Below are 21,210 nucleotides of genomic sequence, written 5' to 3'. Positions count from 1 at the left end.
TGATATGGGTTTTTGACCGTTCTGTTTTTGGCGAGGAGGCTTCCAGGGCCCTGTCTTCCCTATGTCAGGGGAATAGATCCATAACGGATTATTCTATTGAGTTTCGCACTCAGTGACTGGAACGAGCCGGCTTTGCTCGCTCGTTTTCTGGAGGGTCTCCACGTCGAGGTTAAGGATGAGATCCTCTCCCGGGAGGTTCCTTCCAGTCTGGACTCCTTAATAGCTCTCGCTATTCGCATAGAGCGACGGTTTGATCTTCGTCGCCGAGCTCGTGGAAAGGAGCTCACGTTCTCCGTTGCTCCCCTCTCCACATCACTGCCACCTGCCGCATCACTGCCACCCTCCTCCGCCGGCTCGGATGCTGAGCCTATGCAGCTGGGGGGTATTCGCATCTCGGCCAAGGAGAGGGAACGGAGAATCACCAATCGCCTCTGTCTCTACTGCGGCTCCGCTGGTCATTTTGTCACCTCATGTCCAGTAAAAGCCAGAGCTCATCAGTAAGAGGAGGGCTACTGGTGAGCGCAACTACTCAGGCCTCTCCTTCTGGATCACGCACTACCTTTCCGGTCCATCTCCGCTGGCCCGGTTCATCTGCTTCCTGCAGTGCCTTGATAGACTCTGGGGCGGAGGGCTGTTTTATGGACGAGACCTGGGCTCGGGAACATGACATTCCTCTCAGACAGTTAGGGAGCCCAGGGCCTTGTTCGCTTTAGATGGTAGTTCTCTCCCCAAGATTCAGCGTGAGACGCTGCCTTTAACCCTCACTGTCTCTGGTAATCATAGCGAAACCATTTCTTTTTTAATTTTTCGTTCACCTTTTACACCTGTTGTTTTGGGTCATCCCTGGCTAGTGCGCCATAACCCTTCTATTAATTGGTCTAGTAATACTATTCTATCCTGGAATGTTTCTTGTCATGTAACCTGTTTAATGTCTGCTATCCCTCCTGTTTCCTCTGTCTCTTCTTCACAGGAGGAGCCTGGCGATTTGACAGGGGTGCCGGAGGAGTATCACGATCTGCGCACGGTGTTCAGTCGTTCCAAGGCCACTTCTCTCCCTCCACACCGGTCGTATGACTGTAGTATTGATCTCCTTCCGGGAACTACTCCCCCCGGGGTAGATTATACTCTCTGTCGGCTCCCAAACGTAAGGCTCTCGAGGATTATTTGTCGGTTTCGCCGACGCCGGTACCATAGTCTCCTCCTCCTCCCCCGCCGGAGCGGGGGGTTTTTTTTTGTTCAGAAGAAGGACGGGTCCCTGCGCCCATGCGTGGATTATCGAGGGCTGAATGACATAACAGTTAAGAATCGTTATCCGCTTCCTCTTATGTCTTCAGCCTTCGAGATCCTGCAGGGAGCCAGGTTTTTCACCAAATTGGACCTTCGTAACGCCTACCATCTCGTGCGCATCAGGGAGGGGGACGAGTGGAAGACGGCGTTTTAACACTCCGTTAGGGCACTTTGAATACCGGGTTCTTCCTTTCGGCCTCGTTAACGCTCCAGCTGTCTTTCAGGCACTAGTTAACGACGTCCTGAGAGACATGCTGAACATTTTTGTTTTCGTTTACATGGATGATATCCTGATTTTTCTCCGTCTCTCTCGATTCATGTTCAGCACGTGCGACGCGTCCTCCAGCGCCTTTTGGAGAACTGTCTTTATGTGAAGGCTGAGAAGTGCATTTTTCATGCCGCCTCTGTCCCTTTTCTCGGTTCCGTTATTTCCGCTGAGGGCATTAAGATGGATCCCGCTAAGGTCCAGGCTGTCATTGATTGGCCCGTTCCTAAGTCACGCGTCGAGCTGCAGCGCTTTCTGGGCTTCGCTAATTTCTACCGTCGTTTCATCCGTAATTTCGGTCAGGTGGCAGCTCTCTCACAGCCCTTACTTCTGTTAAGACGTGCTTTAAGTGGTCCGTTTCCGCCCAGGGAGCTTTTGATCTTCTTAAGAATCGTTTTACATCCGCACCTATTCTTGTTACACCTGACATCTCTAGACAGTTTGTTGTTGAGGTTGACGCGTCAGAGGTGGGCGTGGGAGCCATTCTTTCTCAGCGCTCTCTCTCTGACGGCAAGGTCCATCCTTGCGCGTTTTTCTCTCATCGCTTATCGCCGTCAGAACGTAACTATGATGTTGGTAATCGCGAACTGCTCGCCATCCGCTTAGCCCTAGGCGAATGGCGACAGTGGTTGGAGGGGGCGACCGTTCCTTTGTCGTTTGGACTGACCATAGGAACCTTGAGTACATCCGTTCAGCCAAACGACTCAATGCGCGTCAGGCTCGTTGGGCTCTGTTTTTCGCTCGTTTCGAGTTTGTTATTTCTTATCGTCCGGGCTCAAAAACACCAAACCTGATGCTTTATCTCGTCTCTTCAGTTCTTCTGAGGTCTCCACCGACCCCGATGGGATTCTCCCTGAGGGGCGCGTTGTCGGGTTGACTGTCTGGGGAATTGAGAGGCAGGTAAAGCAAGCACTCGCTCACACTCCGTCGCCGCGAGCTTGTCCTAGGAACCTTCTGTTCGTTCCCGCCCTACTCGTCCGGCCGTTCTTCAGTGGGCCCACTCTGCCAAGTTAGCCGGCCACCCCGGCGTTCGGGGTACGCTATTCGCCAGCGTTTCTGGTGGCCCACTCGGGAACGTGACGCGTCGATTTGTCGCCGCTTGTTCGGTCTGCGCGCAGACTAAATCTGGGAACTCTCCTCCTGCCGGCCGTCTCAGACCGCTTCCCATTCCCTCTCGACCGTGGTCTCACATCGCTTTAGATTTTATCACCGGACTGCCTTCATCAGCGGGGAAGACAGTTATTCTTACGGTTGTCGATAGATTCTCTAAGGCGGCTCATTTCATTCCTCTCGATAAGCTCCCTTCTGCTAAGGAGACGGCTCAGATCATTATCGAGAATGTTTTCCGAATTCATGGCCTTCCGTCTGACGTCGTTTCCGACAGAGGCCCGCAGTTCACGTCTCAATTTTGGAGGGAGTTTTGCCGTTTGATTGGGGCTTCCGTCAGTCTCTCGTCCGGCTTTCATCCCCAGTCTAACGGTCAAGCCGAACGGGCCAATCAGACTGTTGGTCGCATTTTACGCAGTCTTTTCGTAACCCTGCGTCTTGGTCAGAACAGCTCCCCTGGGCAGAGTACGCCCACAACTCGCTTCCCTCGTCTGCTACCGGTCTATCCCCTTTTCAGTGTAGCCTCGGGTACCAGCCTCCGCTGTTCTCATCTCAGCTCGCCGAGTCCTGCGTCCCCTCCGCTCAGGCTTTTGTCCAGCGTTGCGAGCGCACCTGGAAGGGGGTCAGGTCGGCACTTTGCCGTAATAGGGCGCAGACTGTGAGGGCCGCTAATAAGCGTAGGACCAAGAGTCCTAGATATTGTTGCGGTCAGAGAGTATTCCACTAGAACCTTCCCCTTAAGACAGCTTCTCGCAAGTTGGCCCCGCGGTTCATTGGTCCGTTCCGTATTTCCCAGGTCATTAATCCTGTCGCAGTGCGACTTCTTCTCCCGCGCTATCTTCGTCGCGTTCACCCGGTCTTCCATGTCTCCTGTGTTAAGCCCGTTCTTCGCGCCCCGCTCGTCCCTCCCCCCCCCCATCCTTGTCGAGGGCGCACCCATCTACAGGGTTCGTAAGATTTTGGACATGCGCCCTCGGGCCGTGGTCATCAGTACCTAGTGGATTGGGAGGGGTACGGTCCTGAGGAGAGGAGTTGGGTTCCTCTCGGGACGTGCTGGACCGTTCGCTGATCGATGATTTCCTCCGTTGCCGCCAGGTTTCCTCCTCGAGTGCGCCAGGAGGCGCTCGGTGAGTGGGGGGTACTGTCATGTCTTGTTATGTCTGTTCCTGTCCTTTCTCTTCATTCTCTCTCTCTGCTGGTCTTTTTAGGTTACCTTCTCTGTCTCTCATTCTTCAGCTGTTCTACATCTCCTCTAACTAGCTCATTCACTCTTTCACACCTGTTCTCTCTTCCCCCTCTGATTAGGTCTCTATTTCTTTCTCTGTTCCTGCTACTTTCAGTGTCTGATTCTTGTTTGTGTTTTTTGATGCCAGAAGCAAGCTGTCGTCTCGTTTGCTTCCACCTTGTCCTGTCCTGTCGGAGTCTGCCTGGCAGGAGCATCCTGCACTATACTAACGTTCTTTTTGTTCCGCTGACAACGTTGGAAGAGGATTTATGCCATTCCTGTATTTTCATTAAAGAACTCTGTTTTCTGTTAAAACCGCTTTTGGGTCTTCACTCAAGTTCATAACACACGTTGCCTATTTATATCTCACGTTTCCTATTTATATCTCATATCCTGCCTATTTATATCTCACATTTCCTATTTGTATCTCATATGTTGCCTATTTGTATCTCACGTTGCCTATTTATATCTCATATGTTGCCTATTTGTATCTCATATCCTGCCTATTTATATCTCACGTTGCCTATTTATATCTCATATGTTGCCTACTTAAATCTCACGTTGCCTATTTATCTCACGTTTCCTATTTGTATCTCACGTTGCCTATTTGTCTTACGTTGCATATTTGTATCTCATATGTTGCCTACTTAAATCTCACGTTGCCTATTTGTATCTTATATGTTGCCTATTTATATCTCACGTTGCCTATTTATATCTCATATGTTGCCTATTTATATCTCATAGGTTGCCTATTTGTATCTCATATCCTGCCTATTTATATCTCACGTTGCCTATTTATATCTCATATGTTGCCTACTTAAATCTCACGTTGCCTATTTGTCTTACGTTGCCTATTTGTATCTCACGTTTCCTATTTGTATCTCACGTTTCCTATTTGTATCTCACGTTGCCTATTTGTCTTACGTTGCATATTTGTATCTCATATGTTGCCTATTTATATCTCATATGTTGCCTATTTATATCTCATAGGTTGCCTATTTATATATCACGTTTCTTATTTATATCTCATATGTTGCCTACTTAAATCTCACGTTGCCTATTTGTATCTCATATGTTGCCTATTTATATCTCACGTTGCCTATTTGCATCTCATATGTTGCCTATTTATATCTCATATGTTGCCTATTTATATCTCATATGTTGCCTATTTATATCTCACATGTTGCCTATTTATATCTCACATGTTGCCTATTTATATCTCACATGTTGCCTATTTATATCTCACATGTTGCCTATTTATATCTCATATGTTGCCTATTTATATCTCACGTTTCCTATTTATATCTCACATGTTGCCTATTTATATCTCACATGTTGCCTATTTATATCTCATATGTTGCCTATTTATATCTCATATGTTGCCTATTTATATCTCATATGTTGCCTATTTATACCTCAGGTTGCCTATTTATATCTCATATGTTGCCTATTTATATCTCATATGTTGCCTATTTATATCTCATATGTTGCCTATTTATATCTCATATGTTGCCTATTTATATCTCATATGTTGCCTATTTATATCTCATATGTTGCCTATTTATACCTCAGGTTGCCTATTTATATCTCATATGTTGCCTATTTATATCTCACGTTGCCTGACTACAATATTTGATCTTAATACAGTAATAAATATCCACTAGCCCAAGGTAAGTCAGTAGGGCTAGCTGGCTAGCTACTATGGTTAGTTAGCCAAAGAGCCACTAATATTTGTTAGCTAGCTCGCTACATACAAAGAGTTGACATCTACCTTTGCATAACATTTGTTTTAGGTCATTTTTGCCTGTTAAACTATCTGGTTAGGTACATTATTACGATTCACATACAGATTGCTGATAGTTATCAAGTAAAACGTTTGCTTTGTGTACATCTTGTTTGGTCTCTATTGTTGTCATTGTCCTGGTTGGAAGAAGGTTCAGTAAATGGGGAGATGAAGCGTGAGGTAATACAGTAGGGGGAGTCCTTCTCAAATGGAAGGTTTTATGTGTTCTCCACACTCTCATCCTCATAAGAACATAATCAAGAGAACGTCCTTGGAGAATGCACTCGGCGCATGTGAGTGTGAAGCACGGTAGTACGCATATTGAGAAACATCCAATGTGTGCTTGGTCAGCGTGTGTCTCCTTACCTTTAGGGTGGGGGGTGTGCGGGGGTCCTTGCGTTGCTGTTGCCGTGGTTTCCCGTGGCTGAAGAGCATCAGTCCGTTGGGTTCTGTCGTTCTAAAGTCAAAGGAGATTGACCCCGCCTTCTTGGCGCTCCACTTGCTCAATGCCACAAACGACTCTGGGGTGTCAAAGGTCACAGGATCGAGGGTCGCCACGCTCTCGCACTTAAACGCCACTATACCGCTCACCTGATGGATGGGAAAGTTTGTTATGTTAGTTTGTTCCTCTCAATTATTTATTATTTATTTAGTATGTTACTTATTTTATTCAGGCCCCAAATCAAATGTTAAAAAATGCCACACATTAAATTGAAACAATAAAATATAGTGAAAAACTGATTTGTAAGTCGCTCTGGATAAGAGCGTCTGCTAAATGACTTAAATGTAAATGTAAATGTAATAGGGCTGTGTTGCAATGGACTACTTAAGGGTTAGGATGTGATTTGGAACCAGCCAATAAGACCAGCCGCTGGGGCCACCCATATGTAAAAGTAGTGGCCCCAGCCGACTTGTAAGTCGCTTTGGACAAAAGCGTCTGCTAAATGGGATATATTTATATTTAAGAAACTATGGTGTATATTACCTTCATCTTAGCATCTCCCTGCTTAGCCAGCCGAGACAGCTCCAACCGTACATCATTGTTCTTATACACCACCTAGAGGTCAGGGTTGAGGGGTGAGGGAAAGAGGTTATTAAGGTTGAGAGGAAGAGTGCAAATGAATAGTCTTGTATCTCCTCTCTCCTTGTCTCCTCTCTTTCAGTCACAGAAGAAAGCAAAGCCTCAGTTATCACTGTCATGTTGCTTCCACCAAACCTGTGTTTCAATACCAGTCTAGATGAAGGAGAGGAGATGAGGAGGGGAAATGAGGTGAGGAGGAGAGGCCAAGAGGAGAGGACAAGAGGAGAGGAAGAACTAATGAGATGCAGCCTTTTATGTGTGTATGTGTGTGTGTGTGTATGTGTGTATGTGTGAGTGTGCATAAGTTGTGTGTTGGTGCGCATGAAATATTGTACAGGGTTGATGATCAGTCATGCGAGTGTGTTCCGTCGTACATCTTAATTATTTCCCATGGATTAGCATACGATCACATTAGATATGTAAATGACAGCAGCATGCCTACAACACCATCAGTCCCAATCAACCGCACGTACACGCGCAAACGAATGCACGCACGCACACACACTACTAATGATATCACCGTTGGCAAATCATCTGTCTGTTTGTGTGTGTGTGTGTGTGTGTGTGCCGTTGGCGCATTTGGAGCAGAGCGGATGGATAGAGGGTCTCGGTGGCAGAGCCAATTAGCATGTTAGCGCTTAGCGCTGCGTCTGCTCCCTCAGCAACACTCATCACTGATTCTCTCAGATTCTGAAGACTGCAGAGGGAGAGTGGGTGTGTTTTTGCCACTGCCAAATGTGTGTGTGTATCTCTCTGTGTCTTATTACCGTATATACTGTATGAGATGTGTGTGTCTCTGTGTCTTATTACCGTATATACTGTATGAGATGTGTGTGTATCTCTCTGTGTCTTATTACCGTATATACTGTATGAGATGTGTGTGTATCTCTGTGTCTTATTACCGTATATACTGTATGAGATGTGTGTGCATCTCTCTGTGTCTTATTACTGTACTGTATGAGATGTGTGTGTGTGTCTTATTACCGTATATACTGTATGTGTGTGTATCTCTCTGTGTCTTATTACCGTATATACTGTATGAGATGTGTGTGCATCTCTCTGTGTCTTATTACCGTATACACTGTATGAGATGTGTGTGCATCTCTCTGTGTCTTATTACCGTATATACTGTATGAGATGTGTGTGTATTACCGTATATACTGTATGAGATGTGTCTCTATTACCGTATATACTGTATGAGATGTGTGTGCATCTCTCTGTGTCTTATCTCTGTATGAGATGTGTCATCTCTCTTGTCTTATTACCGTATACACTGTATGAGATGTGTGTATCTCTCTGTGTCTTATTACCGTATATACTGTATGAGATGTGTGTATCTCTCTGTGTCTTATTACCGTATATACTGTATGAGATGTGTGTGCATCTCTCTGTGTCTTATTACCGTATATACTGTATGAGATGTGTGTGCATCTCTGTGTCTTATTACCGTATATACTGTATGAGATGTGTGTGTATCTCGCTGTGTCTTATTACCGTATATACTGTATGAGATGTGTGTGTATCTCTCTGTCTTATTACCGTATATACTGTATGAGATGTGTGTGTATCTCTCTGTGTCTTATTACCGTATACACTGTATGAGATGTGTGTGCATCTCTCTGTGTCTTATTACCGTATATACTGTATGAGATGTGTGTCCATCTCTCTGTGTCTTATTACCGTATATACTGTATGAGATGTGTGTGTCTCTGTGTCTTATTACCGTATATACTGTATGAGATGTGTGTGTATCTCTCTGTGTCTTATTACCGTATATACTGTATGAGATGTGTGTGTATCTCTCTGTGTCTTATTACCGTATACACTGTATGAGATGTGTGTGCATCTCTCTGTGTACATTATTAACATATACAATGTGTGAGATGTGTGTGCATCTCTCTGTGTACATTATTAACATATATACTGTATGAGATGTGTGTGTATCTCTCTGTGTACATTATTAACATATATACTATATGAGATGTGTGTGCATCTCTCTGTGTACATTATTAACATATATACTATATGAGATGTGTGTGCATCTCTCTGTGTACATTATTAACATATATATACTATATGAGATGTGTGTGTCTGTGTACATTATTACCGTATACACTGTATGAGATGTGTGTGTCTGTGTACATTATTACCGTATATACTGTATGAGATGTGTGTGTCTGTGTACATTATTACCGTATACACTGTATGAGATGTGTGTGTCTGTGTACATTATTACCGTATATACTGTATGAGATGTGTGTGTCTGTGTACATTATTACCGTGTATACTGTATGAGATCATGAACCTGTGGATAAACCTGTAGGCCTAGCTTTGTATGCAACTGTGATGTGCGCATATGTAGATGTGTGTATGCATGTGTGTATAATGTATAGATGAGTACGAGTGGGTTAGTGTGTGTGTGTGTGTACACCCCACCTCTTTAAGGCAGCCCATAAAGTTGTTGCTAACAGGAGATCCAGGGAGGTCAGCAGTACTGGGACTTCCACCCACGTAGAAAAAATCGTCTGAGCCCAACATGGTGTAGTCTTCCTGGGTGTAGCCCGTAGTGGTCAAGATGCCGTCCACGGAGATGGTCACCTATGCAACAAAGCACAGGGAAAGGGCACGCTATACTCACACCAAACGCAGCGCAACGCGCTAGCCTGCCAAATTAGTCTGCCCCCTTACTGACTTGGTAGGTTTCTGGGGAGGTGGTCTGGTCTTGGCTGTGGTTGGTTGGTCAGTTGATTGGATTGATTGGTCAGTTGTATTGAACTGGTCTGTGATTTGATTGGACTAGCTGTGTTAGGTCTGTGTTCTGATTGGTCTGTTGTTTGGTTTGTGTGATTTTTCTGTGTTTTTCTGTTATGTTTTATTTGTCTAGCGTGTTTGGACCTGTTTCCTGTCTGTGTGATGAGGTGGTTTGGGCTTGTTAGAGTATTACGGAACCAACTCTGTTCTCAGGGCAGCAGATCTGTCCTGCAGGCAGAACAAATACAAATCTGAGTCCAAGTCTGTGTCCTTTATACTCAAGTTCGAGTCGAGTCACAAGTCCCTTGATTGGGCTAAAAAGGCTGCAGTCCAAAAATCTTTCAAGATAAGTTCCTAATTTAAAATATCTAGCTAATACTGAAGCTACCTCAAATGTCCTGTTGAACCACCTGGTACTCTACCCTGTACCGTAGAGACTGCTGCCCTACTGTATGTACATAGTCATTGAACTTTAATAATGTTTACGTACTGTTCCACCCACTTTACACGGTGCCTTCAGAAAGTATTCATACCCCTTGATTTAGTCCACATTTTGTTCTTTTACAGCCTGAATTCAAAATGGATGAAATAGATTTTTTTTCCTCTCATCAAACAGGTTTTCAGAAATGTTGTCACATTTAAAAAAATTAAATACATAACTATTCACACACTTGACTTAATACTTTGTAGAAGCACCTTTGGTGGCGATTACAGCTTTGAGTCGTCTTGGGCATGTCTGTATCAGCTTTGAGTTGTCTTGGGCATGTCTGTATCAGCTTTGAGTCGTCTTGGGCATGTCTGTATCAGCTTTGAGTCGTCTTGGGCATGTCTGTATCAGCTTTGAGTCGTCTTGGGCATGTCTGTATCAGCTTCGAGTCGTCTTGGGCATCTCTGTATCAGCTTTGAGTCGTCTTGGGCATGTCTGTATCAGCTTCGAGTCGTCTTGGGCATGTCTGTATCAGCTTCGAGTCGTATTGGGCATGTCTGTATCAGCTTCGAGTCGTCTTGGGCATGTCTGTATCAGCTTCGAGTCGTCTTGGGCATGTCTGTATCAGCTTCGAGTCGTCTTGGGCATGTCTGTATCAGCTTTGAGTCGTCTTGGGCATGTCTGTATCAGCTTTGAGTCGTCTTGGGCATGTCTGTATCAGCTTTGAGTCGTATTGGGCATGTCTGTGTCAGCTTTGAGTCGTCTTGGGCATGTCTGTATCAGCTCTGAGTCGTCTTGGGCATGTCTGTATCAACTTTGAGTCGTATTGGGCATGTCTGTATCAGCTCTGAGTCGTCTTGGGCATGTCTGTATCAGCTCTGAGTCGTATTGGGCATGTCTGTGTCAGCTCTGAGTCGTATTGGGCATGTCTGTATCAGCTCTGAGTCGTCTTGGGCATGTCTGTATCAGCTTCGAGTCGTCTTGGGCATGTCTGTATCAGCTTCGAGTCGTATTGGGCATGTCTGTATCAGCTTCGAGTCGTCTTGGGCATGTCTGTATCAGCTTCGAGTCGTCTTGGGCATGTCTGTGTCAGCTCCGAGTCGTCTTGGGCATGTCTGTATCATCTTTGGATTTGGCTATTTTCTCCCATTCTTTGGCGGAGAACAACAATTTTCAAGTCTTTCCACAGATTTTCAATGTGGAATAAGTCAAGGGGTATAAATACATTCTCGAAGGCACTGTATGTATATACTGTATTCTAGTCATGGCTCATCCTATATAACTACTGCTGTACACACCATTTATATTAATGTACTGTCTATAATGTACAATATATATACATATATATATATACATATATATTTGTACTCTGACATTGCTCGTTCTGATACTTCTTAATTTAGTTTTTTGTTTAAAACTTTTCTGGATGATGTGTGTATAGTTTATTTGTATATTTTTTATTATTATTGCTAGGTACTACTGCACTGTTGGAGCGAGAAACACATGCCATGAGAACAACCAAAGGAATAACATTGGTTCTATAAAACGCAAACAAGCTTGATGTTGACTAGTTCATTAGCAACAATGGCTAACCCACCGAGTAGATTACAGTAGCATGTGTCGTCAGCTCAGGTTGTAGCTAGCTTTAGTATCAGTAGCTAACGAGGATTACCCTGGTAATATAGCATTAGCATAAGTACCTAACCTAGATGACCCTGGCTATATAGCATTAGCATAAGTACCTAACCTAGATTACCCTGGCTATATAGCATTAGCATAAACACCTAACCTAGATTACCCTGGCTATATAGCATTAGCATAAGCACCTAACCTAGATTACCCTGGCTATATATCATTAGCATAAGTAGCTAACCTAGATGACCCTGGCTATATAGCATTAGCATAAGTACCTAACCTAGATTACCCTGGCTATATAGCATTAGCATAAACACCTAACCTAGATTACCCTGGCTATATAGCATTAGCATAAGCACCTAACCTAGATTACCCTGGCTATATATCATTAGCATAAGTAGCTAACCAGGATTACCCTGGCTATATTGCATTAGCATAAGTAGCTAATCAGGTTATTCAGGCATATGTTGAGGCTCAGCAGCCACAATCTGTTAGTGTATTAGGTATTAGTTAATATTCTGATAGTAAATGGTGTTAGTGCTGTTAGTAGTGTTGAGTTTAGTGATAAACATGATGCTAGTAGTGATGATAGTGTTGAGGGTTGGAGTGTGTGAGGGGTAGGGGTTGTGGGTTAGAGTGTGTGTGGGGAGTTAGTCAGATTAGCAGGTCTGAATGATGTGACACATACACTGACACACACACACTGACACACACAGTGTTAAATGGGTTAGTCATTCCACACACATGCAGCCGCCTCTCGCTGCATGCAGTCAACAGCAAGAGGAAGATAGGAACGAGAAAACAAACAACAACAGAAGAGCCTGGGCTCAGCAGCAGGATGGACAGCATGCAGAGGAGGAATGGAGAAAAAGAATAGGAGAAAATTAAAAAGGGGAGGGAGGGAGGTTGGCCTCTGTCTCTGTGTTAAATGGACAAATCAGAGAGGCAGGACCTGAAGTTGCACCATGCAGGGGGAGCGGCCAATCGCGTGCAGCTGAGGAAAGAGCCAAATCAGGACACGCCTACATGTCAACAATGGGGAGATGGAGTGAACGTCGGGAAAAGGTCAAAGGAAAGGTAGAGAAAATAGCGGGGCTCGGAGGAGGGGAGTGTGAAGCCGAGAGTACCAACCGCCATCATCCTGTTCTAGTATACTTTTAGTTGTTCTACGGCTCAGAAAATAACACAGTAACCGAAACTGGGAAAGGATTAGAGTTATATCTACCAAACAATGGAGTTTGTTTACCATAGCGTGTCCAATGCCTGAGTGCTTTGTGGAGAGGGGGAGGAAGGAGAGCAACAAGTGTGAACAGAACGACATCCGTAAAGGACAAAGAAAAGGTAGAAGGCCAGGGGAGGTTAGAGAGGAGTGGAGAAGGCTAGGAGAAGGCAACAGGTTAGTAGTATGACACATTCCATGGATGGAGGTTAGTTAGTATTACTAGCAGGTTAGTAAGTACAGTTAGTAGTTAGTGGTTGGTACACACAGGCAAACAGCAGAAGACTACAGTTAGCAGAAGAATAGTGCCCCCAGCCCTGACGCTAATATATATACACACACACACACACACACACACACACACACACACACACACACACACACACACACACACACACACACACAGTGAGTTTAAGACAAATACACCCTCTTTCTCTCTCTTTCTCACTCATGCACACACCCTTTCTCTTTGCCTTTCTTTCCCTCGTTCACCCTCTATCTCTTTCCCCTTCTCTCTATAACCCTTCTCTCTATAACCCCTCTCTCTATAACCCCTCTCTCTATAACCCCTCTCTCTATAACCCCTCTCTCTATAACCCCTCTATAACCCCTCTCTCTATAACCCTTCTCTCTATAACCCTTCTCTCTATAACCCTTCTCTCTATAACCCTTCTCTCTATAACCCTTCTCTCTATAACCCCTCTCTCTATAACCCCTCTCTCTAAAACCCCTATCTCTATAACCCTTCTCTCTATAACCCTTCTCTCTATAACCCCTCTCTCTATAACCCTCTCTCTATAACCCCTCTCTCTAACCCCCCTCTCTACACACCCTCTCTATAACCCATCTATCTAACTACCCCTCTCTCTATAACCCCCCCTCTCTCTATAACCCCTCCCCTCTTTCTATACCCCCCCTCTTTCTATAACCCCCTCTCTCTATAACCCCTCACTCTATAACCCCCCCTCTCTTTAACCCCTCTTTCTATACCCTCCCTCTATATAACCCCCCTCTCTAACCCCTTCTCTCTATAACCCCCCTCTCTATAACCCCTCTCTCTATAACCCCCCTCTCTATAACCCCCTCTTTCTATACCCTCCCTCTCTATAACCCCCTCTCTATAACCCCCTCTATAACCCCCTCTTTCTATACCCTCCCTCTCTATAACCCTTTCTCTATACCCTCCCTCTCTATAACCCCCTCTTTCTATAACCCCCCCCTCTATAATCTCCCCTCTTTCTATAACCCTCCCTCTCTATAACCCCCTCTCTTTCTATACCCTCCTCTTTCTATAACCCCCTCTCTCTATAACCCTCTCTATAACCCATCTATCTAACTACCCCTCTCTCTATAACCCCCTCTCTCTATAACCCCTCCCCTCTTTCTATAACCCCCTCTCTCTATAACCCCTCTCTCTATAACCCCCTCTCTTTAACCCCCTCTTTCTATACCCTCCCTCTATATAACCCCCCTCTCTAACCCCTTCTCTCTATAACCCCCCCCTCTCTATAACCCCTCTCTAACCCCCCTCTCTATAACCCCCTCTTTCTATACCCTCCCTCTCTATAACCCCCTCTCTATAACCCCCCCTCTCTATAACCCCCCTCTATAACCCCCCTCTCTATAACCCCCTCTTTCTATACCCCCCTCTCTATAACCCTTTCTCTATACCTTCCCCCCCTCTATAACCCCCTAACTTTCTATAACCCCCTCTATAATCTCCCCTCTTTCTATAACCCTCCCTCTCTATAACCCCCCTCCTCTATCTCTTTCTATACCCTCCCTCTCTATAACCCCCTCTTTCTATAACCCCCCTCTCTATAACCCTCTCTTTCTATAACCTCCCTCTCTATAACCCCTCTTTCTATAACCCCCTCTCTATAACCCCCTCTCTTTATAACCCCCTTTTCATCTCGCCCCTCCCCTGCTATTGCCAGGTTACCTGTCTCAGGTTGCGTGTGACCTTGACATCGTGCCAGGAGTTATCGTTAAACTTCCCATTAACCGGCTCTACCAGGGCCTCGAAAGCCCCGGACCCCAGGTTGATGACCAGTGACACAGCTCCGTTCTTTAAGGCCAGGTTGACGTAGTCGGCTGATTTGCCCGTGTGGAGCATTAGACCATTCCTCTGCAGGGTCTTAAAGCTCAGGGTGATCTCATCACTAGAGGACTGGATGGGGCTGGGAGACAGGTCATAGCAGAAATACTCTGACCCCTTAAAGGTTGCTACGTCGTCCTCACGGGCTGGAGGGGGAGGGAGGGAGGTTGGATGGAAGGATGGAGGGATGGGTCGATAAGTGGGGAGAAAGAGAAAGAGACCAGTCAATGTTGTTAATGTTTTATAATATTTATAATATAACATCATGGACATAATGTTAAATGTGTAAACAGCAATGTTGGTGACAAATGGAAACCTAATAACCTGAGATATGTTCCTATCTTACTCTTTGTTTGCTCATTCAGTAATCTGATATGAGTTGGATGGATCATTCATGAGTGGGTTGACATTCAACCATCAGGATATGTTGTGATGCTTCGCTTTTTGATGCATTCAACAGTCATTATAAAATCTGTCCTCTTGTTTAGAGAGTTTAGAATGGTGTGTGTGTGTGTGAGAGAGAGAGTGTGTGTGTTCTTAAGTACCTATCAGCAACCAGCCATGCTATATAATTCAGCATAATATAATCAAATGTATGCCAGTGTGTGTGCCATTATGTGTGCCAGTGTGTGTACTATTGTGTGTGCCAGTGTGTGTGTGCCAGTGTGTGTGCCAGTGTGTATGCCAGTGTGTGTGCCAGTGTGTATGCCAGTGTGTGTGCCAGTGTGTGTGTGTGCCAGTGTGTATGTCAGTGTGTGTGTGTGTGCCAGTGTGTGTGCCAGTGTGTGTGCCAGTGTGTATGCCAGTGTGTGTGTGCCAGTGTGTGTGTGCCAGTGTGTGTGTGTGTGTGCCAGTGTGTGTGCCAGTGTGTGTGCCAGTGTGTGTATGCCAGTGTGTGTGCCAGTGTGTGTGTGCAAGTGTGTATGCCAGTGTGTGTATGCCAGTGTGTGTGTGCCAGTGTGTGAAGGTTAATAGAAAGGCATTTGCCAGAGTGTGTGATCATGTGTGTGTCTGTGTTCTGGGTGTAACTACCAGTAGTGCTACCTGGGCAAAAACACTGAGGAAGCCAAGCCAATTAAAAAGCCGTATTCCAACCTATGTTGTGATAATTGTGATGTTTGCCCTGTAACCCATTTGTTCATACGGCACAATGGTATACAGTAATGCCGGGACAACATAAAGACAACAGTCACACTGTGGCGGAATAAATTCAACTACATCCCAAAACATCTGTCCGGTGAACTACATGGACATGACATGCAGCCAAGGAAGTTCCTGTTTTCCACAGTGTACTGATCAGCTACTGAGCACAGGAACACTGCCTCTGCTATTCCAGCACCATTTCAACTTAAGCATTTAAACATCAACTCAACAAGGCTGCATGTACGTAGCTTAAAACAGTGGAAACAAACGTACAGATACCAAAAACTATTTAGTCCAATCAATGTTGCTATATATAATGTGGCTGTCCATGGTACTGATTTCTGTGTGTGTGTGTGTGTGTGCATGCGTGCGCGTGTATGTGTGTGCGTGTGTGTGTGTGTGCGACATGTGCAAGTAAAACAAAAAAGGCTTCACCCTATTTGTAGTCTAGCTGAAGGCCAATGCCACACTCCTCTCTTTCATGTTGGCAAAACGGTCAGCTCTGTCTTAGTTTGTCGTTGTCAAAGGCTACCTCGCTAAAATGCTTGCTAGCCTGACTTTCTCGCATAGCTGGTTCATTGTTGCCTAAGTTTGCCTGCTAGGCTACATATTGAACTTCAATCGTCTCAGGCCAGTGGCACAACATATTGATTTACGGTTAGATCAGAATTGAAAAATAGTTATGAAAACACAGAGAGACAAAAGATCATTTATTTGATTTCTTACATTTTTTTATTGGTCCAGTATTTGGTCAAACAGCCCGGCTTCCATCTGCATCCACGAATACACACGCCACTGGTAATTACCTCCCTCACAGCATGTGAGTGTGTGTACATTTTTGTGTATTTGTGTCAGGAAAGCTATTACCAACTCAGAGCCTGCGGTGAGTCTTTACCGTGGAGAGGGAGAGTGTGGGCTGAGTGTGACAGGAACCAATTTCTTACAATGAACACACACACCCATTCACCACCATTACATTGTAGATCTAATTTACATTCATACCATTAGATGTCAGCCAACCAGTCAATCAGTAGACCAGACAGCAGGACATCGGTGGGCCATTCTATCACATCACACACGGCAGCTGATGTAACGGCTCTTTCCTCTCCTCAGCCTCTCACATACTCATTTGTCATTTCCATGGCAACCCCGTGCAATTAGGCTACAGCTGTGTGTGTGTGCGTGTCACAGGAGGTTGGTGGCACCTTAATTGGGGAGGATGGGCTCTTGGTAATGACTGGAGTGGAATCAGTGGAATGGTATCAAATACATTAAACACATGTGTTCTAAACCATTCCATTTGCTCCGTTCCAGACATGATTATGAGACATCCTCCCATCAGCAGCCTCCACTGGTTCATGTGTGTGCTTCTGTGAGAGAGCGTGATTGAGTGAACAGTACATTATCAGGAACAGCTGTACTAAATCAAAATGGAGGATAGAGAAACAGCAGGGTGACTACACTACCTGAGAGAGGGAGAAAGAGAGAGGGAGAAGCAGAGAGAGAGAGAGAGAGAGAGAGGGAGAAGCAGAGAGAGAGAGAGAGAGAGAGAGAAGCAGAGAGAGAGAGAGAGAGAGAGAGAGAGAGAGAGAGAAGCAGAGAGAGGGAGAAGCAGAGAGAGAGAGAGGAGAGAAGCAGAGAGAGAGAGAGGGAGAAGCAGAGAGTGAGAGAGAGAGAGAGAGAGAGAGAGAGAGGGAGAAGCAGAGAGAGAGAGAGAGAGGGAGAGAGAGAGAGAGAGAGAGAGAGAGAGAGAGAAAGAGCAGAGAGAGAGAGAGAGAGAAGCAGAGAGAGAGAGAGAGAGGAGGGAGAAGCAGAGAGAGAGAGAGAGAGAGAGGAGAAGCAGAGAGAGAGAATGAGAGAGAGAGAGAGCAGAGAGAGAGAAGAGAGAGAGAGGAGAGAGAGAGAGAGAGAAGCAGAGAGAGAGAGAGAGAAAGAAGCAGAGAGAGAGAGAGAGAGAGAGAGAGAGAGAGAGAGAAGAGAGAGAGAGAGAGAAAGAGAAGCAGAGAGAGAGAGAGAAAGAGAGAGGGAGAAGCAGAGAGAGAGAGAGAGAAGAGAGAGAGAGAGAGAGAGAGAGAGAAGCAGAGAGAGAGAGAGAAGAGAGAAAGAGAGAGGGAGAAGCAGAGAGAGAGAGAGAGAAAGAGAGAGGGAGAAGCAGAGAGAGAGAGAGAGAGAGAGAGAGAGAGAAAGAGAGAGGGAGAAGCAGAGAGAGAGAGAGAGAAAGAGAGAGGGAGAGAGAGAGAGAGAGAGAGAAAGAGAGAGGGAGAAGCAGAGAGAGAGAGAGAGAACAGGAGGAAGCGAGGTAGAGAGACAGAGGGGGAGATCAACCATTTCCAGGTCCAGGGACATTTAGTACTAGTTTGTGGCGACCTACAGTAAATACCAGAACTTGTCAAGAACCCGACATTCATAGCACACAGGGAGACCTGGAGGTGACAGGACCCCCACTCCAATATGCCTCCATAGACATAACTATGACAAAACAACCAACAAAAACAGGTCACAACTCTGCATATAGCCAATGGTAGGCTTTGAGGGGACTCCTACGGTAGGTACACCTATAGCACATCTCTTGACAGTAGTACTGTAGACTGCTTTATCACTGACCTCAGCCCAGAGTCTCTCAGAGCGTTCACAGTCAGTCCACTGACACCCATATCAGATCACAGAAAATCTACTTGAACAGAGCAATACTCAACCATGAGGCATCAAAGCCGAACAAACTGCTGGCTTTTAAGAAATGCCATAGATGGAGGGTAGTGTAGAAACCTACCACAAAAACAATTGACCAACAAATCCCTCCTAAAGAACTTCCTGGATAAAATGTTCCACTGCAAAAGTGAAGGTGTAAACAGCAGTAGGAAGTCTGAACACTATATTTGAACTATCAGCTAACATGTAACATTTTAACATTTAAATTCAAGCAGAAACCCTAAAAGAAAACTCACAACAATGAGAAACGGTTTGATGAAGAACGCAAAAACCTTTGAAAGAAATTGAGAATCCTATCCAACCAAAAACACAGAGAACCAGAAAACCTGAGCCTACGCCTTCACTATGGTGAATCACTAAAACAATACAGAAATACACTGCGGAAAACAAAGGAACAGCATGACAGAAAACAACAGGTGACATCATAGCTTTCACCTGGATTAATCTGGTCAGTCTATGTCTATAGCAGGTGTTCTTAATGTTTTGTACACTCAAACCTACACATTACACATACACCATGTGTAAATGCCAACACACGCCTACACTAAGGCACTCACCTACACATACTGATGGATGTCCAGCTCTAGAATATATGATCATGTTATTATTAACCAAGTTACACTCTAAACCTTTAACATGTACACCCTAGCGCCTAGCCCCTGAACAACTGAAACCATTAAAATATACAGTACACACTAGCCTCTAACACTACTTAACACCTACAGTCTTGTCTGTCACCTACAGCTCTCTCTCTCTCGCTCTCTCTCTCGCTCTGACAATCTCTCTGACAATCTCTCCAGTTAGAGCCCAGTGTTTTGTCTTCAGCTGGATAAGATCAGCTTTATCCCAGGGCACACGTACGCACACACAAACCCCTTAAAGCAAGTCATTAAGAAATGATGATAAAGTTGGAAACAGCTCCGGAATGGGCATCAATAACACAATGTATCTATAATAAATGATCTGACTACTTCAGCTGGCCCAGTTACAACTGAATTATGCTGCACCCCTTTGTGGATAAGGTCTATTGGTTGGGCACTTGACCCTCGCTAATATTGTAAATAAAATAACATCTAAAAATATACAGTGCCTTTTGAAAGTATTCAGACCACTTTACTTTTTCCACATTTTGTTACATTACAGCCTTATTCTAAAATGGATTCAATAAAACAAATCCTCAGCAATCTACACACAATAACCCATAATGATAAAGCGAAAACAGTTTTTTTTTAATTATATTTTTGCAAATGTATGTAACGGTTTTCTTGTGTCGAAGGAGAGGCGGACCAAAACGCAGCGTGGTTATTATTCATGGTTCTTTAATAAAGAAACTATACATGAATAGACTAACAAAACCAAGAAATGTGAAAAACCAAAACAGCCCTATCTGGTGCAAACACAGAGACAGGAACAATCACCCACAAAACCCAAAACCAGAGACAATGACAACACCTGCCTGATTGAGAACCATATCAGGCCAAACACAGAAACAGATGAACTAGACACACAACATAGAATGCCCACTCAGATCACACCCTGACCAACCAAAACATAGAAACATACAAAGCAAACTATGGTCAGGGTGTGACAATGTATTAATAATAAAAAACAGAAATACTTTATTTACATAAGTATTCAGACCCTTTGCTGTGAAACTCAGGTGCATCCTGTTTCCATTCATCATCTTTGAGATGTTTCTACAACTTGATTGGAGTCCACCTGTGGTAAATTCAAAGGCACACACCTGTCTATATAAGGTCCCACAGTTGACAGTGCATGTCAGAGCAAAAACCAAGCCATGAGGTCGAAGGAATTGTCCGTAGAGCTCTGACACAGGATTGTGTCGAGGCACAGATCTGGGGTAGGGTACCAAAACATTTCTGCAGCTTCAGGTCCCCAAGAACACAGTGGCCACCATCGTTCTTAAATGGCCAAAGTTTGGAAACACCAAGACTCTTTCTAGATCTGGCCGCCCGACCAAACTGAGCAATCGGGGGACAAGGGCCTTGTTAAGGAAGGTGACCAAGAACCCGATGGTCACTCTGACAGAGCTCTAGAGTTAATATGTGGTGATGGAGAACCTTCCAGAAGGACAACCATCTCTGCAGCACTGTACCAATCAGGCCTTTATTGTAGAGTGGCCAGACAGAAGCCACTCCTCAGTAAAAAAAAAGCATCACAGTCCGCTTGGAGTTTGCCAAAAGGCACCTAAAGACAAGATTCTCTGGTCTGACGAAACAAAGATTAAAAACTCTTTGGCCTGAAGCAAATGGAGCAGAGTACAGAAAGATCCTTGATGAAAACCTTCTCAAGAGCACTCAGGACCTCAGACTGCGGTTGGTTTACCATCCAACAGGTCAACGACTCTAAGCACACAGCCAAGACAACGCAGGAGTGGCTTTGGGATAAGTCTCTGAATGTCCTTGAGTGGCCCAGCCAGAGCTCGAACTTGACCCCGATCAAACATCTCTGGAGAGACC

The 21,210-nt window shown here is 44.9% G+C and overlaps 1 protein-coding gene across 1 annotated transcript in view; it reads right to left on the bottom strand.

The window, feature by feature from the left end:
* The window catches only part of LOC135505147 (neurexin-1a-like), an 83,855-nt gene that overhangs the window by 45,712 nt on the left and 16,933 nt on the right, over positions 1-21,210 (bottom strand). The window contains exons 5-8 of the mRNA XM_064924275.1: positions 14,723-15,024; positions 9,185-9,346; positions 6,653-6,724; positions 6,034-6,258 (exon numbers count right to left, since the gene is read on the bottom strand). Coding sequence (XP_064780347.1) covers positions 6,034-6,258; positions 6,653-6,724; positions 9,185-9,346; positions 14,723-15,024 — 761 coding nt within the window. The remainder of the gene's footprint in view (positions 1-6,033; positions 6,259-6,652; positions 6,725-9,184; positions 9,347-14,722; positions 15,025-21,210) is intronic.

Source organism: Oncorhynchus masou, chromosome 18 (genome assembly GCF_036934945.1).
Source record: "Oncorhynchus masou masou isolate Uvic2021 chromosome 18, UVic_Omas_1.1, whole genome shotgun sequence".
Classification (NCBI taxonomy): Eukaryota; Metazoa; Chordata; class Actinopteri; order Salmoniformes; family Salmonidae; genus Oncorhynchus; species Oncorhynchus masou.
Note: the sequence above shows the minus strand (reverse complement) of the source record. Positions and strands in the feature narration are given on the sequence as shown.